The 6,961-nt window shown below is 38.0% G+C and overlaps 1 protein-coding gene across 6 annotated transcripts in view; it reads left to right on the top strand.

Annotated features, from left to right (window-relative positions):
• The first annotated feature begins 260 nt into the window (after positions 1-260).
• Positions 261-6,961, top strand: part of trpm3 (transient receptor potential cation channel, subfamily M, member 3) — a 105,391-nt gene continuing 98,690 nt past the window's right edge. For all 6 annotated transcript variants that reach the window (XM_072388169.1, XM_072388165.1, XM_072388168.1 and 3 more), the window contains exon 1: positions 261-1,197. In XM_072388169.1, the coding sequence (XP_072244270.1) occupies positions 1,108-1,197 (90 nt within the window). In that variant the 5' untranslated portion in view covers positions 261-1,107. The remainder of the gene's footprint in view (positions 1,198-6,961) is intronic.

Here is a 6,961-nt window from a genome sequence, read left to right as displayed (position 1 = left end):
CTTGATACAATCAAATGTGTGAGGGGCAGGCAGGGATCCTTGAAGGCATTAAGGTGAGTTGATACATTTTGACGTTCACCTCATCACCCTGTCTCAAGTGTTTTTCTTTTTTTTTTAAATCACTTCATAATGATTTTGCATGCAGATTTATAAGTAGGTCACTTTCCTGTTCGTTGCCACTGCACCAACTTTAATGGGCTTCCATCTTCAGTCACCGTCTGACTCCGCTTCACACATTTCCCATACGACCATCGCAGCATCTCATCACATCTTTTCTTTCTCCTCCCATTCTCTCCATCTTGCCTCCTCCCTCCGTCTCTCTATCCATCCTTTTTTCCCCCATGCACAGAAACAGTCTTTTTTAACTGCATCCTATCCTCATAATCTCAATTTCACCTGGTTCAGCAGTTGTACTGGATCTAATGATTTCATCTTTCCTCCCTCCTCTCTGTCTCTTTCTCTCTCTTCTGTTCTCTCTGTCTTCATCTTGAAGACAGAAGTGTGCATGCAGCCTCAAATCTAAGTCACAGCTCTGCTTATGCGCTCTGCGCTGCGCTCCTTTCCTCTTTGCTCCTCTCCTCTCTGTGCTACACTGCACTGCACTGCTCGTCTTTCCTCTCCACATCTCCATCTCTCCTCCTTTTCTTTCCCACTTTTTCTTTCTCTACCTGCTTCTTTGTCACAATACTCTAATCCTCATTGTGCATTGTTGCGCTCTGCTATGTTGATTGGAGAAATACTGTAGACTCTTTTTTTTTCCGCGCCAAAGCTGAGCACACTTCAGCCACTTGCAGAAGAGGAATCAGATGCTGCTGGTGCGCTAGGTTTGACTTGCCTTGGAATCTTTGGATTTGTGGAGGCTGTAGAGGAGAGGAGGGGAGAAGGAGAGGAAAAGGGTGAGCGCTTCATCTGCTTGGGGAAGTAAAGGCTTCAAGGTGGTGACAGCGATTTGTGATGGTTGTGCGTGGAAGGTCATGCTCTGGGACTTGCGTGCTTTTTGGCAGTTGGAGTTGGAGACCCTCTCCCATTTTTGCCCCCTTAGTGGGGCAGCATTAATCCTGGAAAAGCCACTGGGCACCAGTGGCTGCAGTGTGAAGAGTGGACACCATGAACCAGCTGGACACACCACGGCCACTCAATTGGACCATCAGAAAACTGTGCCACGCAGCCTTCCTGCCATCTGTGCGCCTGCTAAAGGTAAAAAAAAAAAAGAAAAACTATCACAAGAGAAGGGATATTGAGAGTGAGGGAAAAATAGCTGCCCAGGGAGATGTGGTAAAATATGCCAGGCAGCCTTCCTCTTATCCCACGGCTTTCCAAAGGTAAAGATGAATGAGGATACAAAATGCTGAAGATGCTTATGCCACATCTCTGGTTTCCTTCTTGTGCAATTAGTACATAAATCAGTGAACATAAGGCAGTCATTAAGAGGGAATAGTGGGAGTAAAGCTGCTGAAATTAAAGAGAAGTAGGGCAAAGCTGCCAGCATAACACTGTCAAAGGGGGGTGCTTAACGGTTTGGAAGTATGGGGATGCGCAATGAGTGGAGGATAAAAATGGAGACAGGGAAAAGCGGGGCACCATTCTAGAGTGATACAAAGAGAGTAGGACAGAAATAAAAGAGGGGGTGTCAAGGAAAGTGTTCTGAGAAAGAAAATGCTAATATTCAATATTCAATATGAGACCAAAAAAGAACAAAAAAACAAAGGCATGAAAAGATGGACAGAAATAAAAGGGCATTACAGGGGTCCAAATTTAAAAATAGCAAGAGAGTTACACAAAGGGTAAAGATGGAGATAAGGAGGGGGAAAAGGGTTTGTTGGAACTGGTGAACAGGATTGTTTAATTGGAGAAGATGGACAGGACTAAGGAGCTTTATTTTAGATTTTTGTATATTGCTATAGTCAGGCAGGTTTCATCGACAGGCTGTCACTTTAAATACTTGAGCAGAAGTGTCTACTATGTGAATGAGTGTTTATTCATCTTTGTGTCAGAATGCATCTATGTTTATGTGTTTTATAGCTTCTGTAAATCTACAGTCTCTTTTCAATGCTCACTTACAGACATTTGTTGCTTAAAAGCCCATCTTTATGCATTTGTGTGCTTTTATAAGCCAGTTACAGGCACACAGTAAGAAGATCTATTGTTAGAGGTCTTGAATGCCTCTTCATTCTCCTTTGATCTGGCTTTATCAAAGTATCTCACAAAACAGTGTTGCTGTGATGTTGAACCACACAACCAGAGTGCCTTGGCTCATGGCTCTTGCATTTGCATTTGTATAGCCTGGATAAATTAATGTAATTGTACACCTTGATTGAACGTACATCGAGTCTGTGTGCGTGGGTGTTTGAGGACACTCAAAGTGTGGCCGGTAACACGTGCTGTGGAACTTACCATAAGGGTGTAAATTTTGAGAGGTAAGTTTAATCCCAAAAATAACAATGTTGTTGTGTCTTTACATTACCATTTTTGACCACATTTTCTGCAAATAAGAACATTTTCCATCCTTCGTCATCACCACAAAGCTCAAGAGAACTCTACTCAAATCGAGACTTGGTTCAGAATCATTCTAAAAAAGACAATTGCATGAAGTTTAATTTAAGGTGTTTCTTTGATTAAAAAATGACCTCTTCAGGAGCTGATTTCTCCTTCTGCATTTTGAGTGCTTTTTAAAAAAATCTATTTTGATCATCACTATGTTGAGTTGTCTTCACCTTACATTTCAATTTGACTTAATATCTCATCACCTTCTTGGGACATCCAACAGTTTTCACAAATTTGTTGCACTGCTCAATAGTTGTGTACAGACAGTGCAGCCTAAAAATAAAACCTTTTTTTTCTGATTGTCTTCAAGTATTCTATTGAAGTATTCTATTTTCAGCCTTGTGTCTCGTCTCTCGTTTGCATCTTTTCTCTGTGATGTCTCGCCTGTCTGTTTGGCTTTCTCTTTCATCATGTTTTTGGCATGTTCCTCTTTTTGGTATCTCATATCTCTATTTCTCTTCCACACTCATAAAATGTTATTACCTCTTACGAAGCCATTTAACACGGTGTTATTCGTTCAAATCTGCTATTCTTAATTTAAGTTTAGACAATTAACATTGTAATCACAGAGCAAAGTGCATGCTTTCACCTATAGATGGCACCACCCATTTTTGTATTTATAGTAGATACAATAGATCCCAGCACATATAGTGTTGTGAAAATGAACTAATCCAAAATCCAAGGACTTTTTTGTCTTTCTGTGTGAAAATGTTGTACACACAAATCCTTGGTGTGAGAATGCATGAAACCAAAAGATTTCATGTCGTGCAAAACTCATCTATAATTTCTTGTAGGTGTCTAATCTATATCAAGGGTATGAGTGGGCTCTTCTGAATACTGTACTGTTTTCTTTTTGTATAACACGCATTGTACTTCATTTGCACACTACATCAATAAATCATAAACTGGGAAAGCAGAGATGCATACAGTCACCAATCCTTGATCTCACCACTCATCTGGTGTTCCAGGAAATTGTCTAATTGTTTTTTGCAGTGCATTGGAAGGTCATTGCATTTATTATGTTTCTCCTAAATCACCACACCCTTCCTTCTTGACTGTTGAATAGAAGTGGGGTAGGCACTGCGTTGTCATACATAGGCTTAAGGGAAGGACCTTTCTCCATCCCCTTAATCCTTGCTCCTCTTGAAACAGTCCTCAGAGTTATAGGATCTGTCAGTGCTTATTTTTTGTGTCTCAATTATCCAAGCATTTGTGAGATTTCAATTAAAGCATTATCTCCATAATGAGCTGAAACAAGAATATAAGCTGCCAATTAACACATCATTCCTTTAACCAGGCACACAAAGACTTCTTTATTTTCTATTTGGCACCCCTCCACACAATATCATGGGAAATAAAATAAATTTGTATTTTACTAATTTCTTTCTAAAGTATTTATATGTTTCAACATGAAACCAGTCTGAGGTAACAAAATATCATGCATTTCTCACTTGCTGTTCAAATATATTTGTCCTGAATCAATGGAACAGAATGATTCTACCAACCAGTTTGGCTGCTGAATAATGTATGAGAACTGATGCTGAAAGTACCTGCAGTTTCAGAGCAAACATGATTTGACAAGCACCTCTAGCAATGGTACAAGCATCAGTGAAATACAGACTAAATGCAAGTTACATATCTATTCAAATGCAGCTCCCACTCACAGTACCATTGACACTGGCAGGAAAGTTATGAACTTTGACCATTGACCTTAGGCTGGTAAGCTTTCAGGTGGGAACATATGCAAGTGATTGGGGGCTGTTTGATTATATCTGAGCACCATATGTCATGAATCATCCTGATACACTTCAGGAACTCTACATAGAAAGTGTGATAATGGTGTTGGGAGAATTTATTGTGTGCATTTCTGCATATATTGCTTGTTGAATGTGTTTTCAAAGGTCACTGTACGTTTCTCTCAACATACTAAGTACTGCAGAACCTTAGAAATAATTCACCAGTAGCATCCCAGATCATTTATTCACAACTTATAAACACACTAATATTATCAGTGAGAACTGCTATATTTCCCATTAATATATAATGATATATATATATAATATATAATGTTTCATCCGCATAACTATGTGATTGAAAAAATACTTACCCACTGTTTAATTTAGAGCTAGATGAAAAGACTGATACCACTTTCATGGCCATTAAGTATTAAACAAACCAGCAGTTGATTCATATAGCTGCAAGACAGGAAACTGTTAATGTGTTATATATGATTTCTTAGCTGTATGAATTTATTCCATGGAAATTATTTCCACTAATTTCACCGGAGTGAATATGATTTGATTGTATTGTAAGAAAGTTGGATTCTTCCAAGATTCACAAGTTTCAATCAGCACATAATTAATCTTGGCAGGTTCCAATATACCTATTTGTGGCCAAAGAGTCCCACATTCCCAGCTGTTGGTGAGTTTTAAGTATGCTGATGGTCCGCAGTGGTGGTTTCTGTTCACTGACTGGCTCCATTTAAAGCACGTCATTGATATTAATGGTTAGTGTTTAACCAATCATGTGCTTGTGATGTTTCTAAAGTTCCTGTCCTTTTCCAAATCATCTCTTCTTTCAAGATGCTTTTGATGTGCAAAAGTAGTGATGATTCTCATATTCTTTCAATAAAAGGGAGAGTGCCTTTCTCTGTATTAGCAATAACTACGAACTATGTGTCACCCCCCCTTACTTCAATTCATCAGCTCAGTTGATTGGTACTCATTGACTATAATAAAGATGACCATCTAAGGGCTGAAACCAATGCAAAAACACCTCAAACCTGAATTCTTTTTCATGACCTTTAATAGATCTTTCATGACCCTTCCAGTTGCTCCAAAAGGTGGTTGAGTTGTATAGGAGCGTACCTAATGAAGCCAATAATGAAGCTAAAAATAGCTTTTTCGTGAATGGGTGCTTGAGGCTGGCTCCAGAAGCATTTCAGGGCTTTGAGTGATAGGTTAGTGGCATGAATGCTAGCCACTAGATGTGCATAGGAATCATGAAAAATTCATACCTTCCATGGCTGCATATCTTCTCCAAAGTTCTCCAAAATCTCCATCTCAGGAGTTGATCGTATGAGTTATTAATTTCATATTTTAAACACAGCAGAATACTTTTATTTTTATTTTTTTTTACATTGGTACCATGTACAAAAAGACAGCCAAACTGAATTTTGAATACCTTGTAATTTTTTTCAGAGATGACAGCTACATGTAGAGTCATACCTGTAAATTGGATTTGCTCAGCTGCAGTACTTTTACAATTGTGATATTCAGTGTGTTTACCTTCTCAAATCTGTAGTTTTACAGCTGTCAATCTGTAATCAATCACTATAAAACAGTTGTGGTCATCTTAACACTTAATTGAATATTCATACATTCAAGGATCCCTTAATTTGTAATTGATAGCAAGCCAATGAATAGGTCATCAATTAATCAATAAAATAAATCAATATGTTTTCATTGACTCACTTTTGTAAAGAACTGTCAAAGCTGTTAAAATAAGTAAATTACATGTTGAGGTGTGAGGCGTGTATGGGAAAGAAATACTGAGCGCAGGAGACTAAAATGAGAGGTTATGTAATCATCTAAGAGCTGCTGCCGTAATGTTACAGAGGCATTTGTAATCAATCAAGCAGTTGTTTATATTGAATTGAAGCTACAAAAATGGGTGCCACTGTAACAGTGCAGTGAAATGCAGTCAGATTAGTCTGAGTTTAAAAATCAGCACCATGGTCAGTGACATACTGTCAGACACAAAACTCTAGTCCTTAAATTATAGTGGCCTCCATCCTACATTTTCTTTCTTTTTTAAACCTCTATAGTAAATCATATTGTCATAGAATTATGAACTTAATTATCTTAAATTTACAGTTATTCTTCAAATTTTCATCTCATCAATTAATTGTTTTATCTGAAAGTCCTATAGCCAAAAGGCCCTTAAACCCCAGATATCCTGCCAATGTATCTTCTTATATTAAAACTCATATTTTATAAAGAATTGCTTGGATTTTTCATGAAAAAAAGACATTTCTTCATGTTAAAACTATATGTTTGATTTAGTTCACACCACCTTGGTGACAAAAGTCACACTCTGTGGAGAATTCCTGTTTTATAACAATTTGTCCTGCTATTTTCTACTATGGTCTTTTTCAGTGTGTATTATTAACAGCTCAGTTACTGTGATAAACAGAGTCGATGTACAGAGTAGATGATGAAAATGTATGGAAATTATCCATCTCCCCTCTTTTGTCTCACAATGACACAAAGGCATTTGTGATGTCCGTAGAATATAAATGAAACCATTCTTGTCTGGAGGGAAAATGAACGTTTCAATATGTGTGACAGGAGACTACATACATTTCACAGCCTTGTTAAATTCTTCATTGGTAGTTCCACCTTTTCAAATCTCAGGC

The sequence above is a fragment of the Leuresthes tenuis genome, unplaced genomic scaffold (genome assembly GCF_036924035.1).
Source record: "Leuresthes tenuis unplaced genomic scaffold, fLeuTen1.0.hap1 SCAF_6, whole genome shotgun sequence".
Lineage (NCBI taxonomy): Eukaryota > Metazoa > Chordata > Actinopteri > Atheriniformes > Atherinopsidae > Leuresthes > Leuresthes tenuis.
This window is presented reverse-complemented; position numbering and strand designations above follow the sequence as displayed.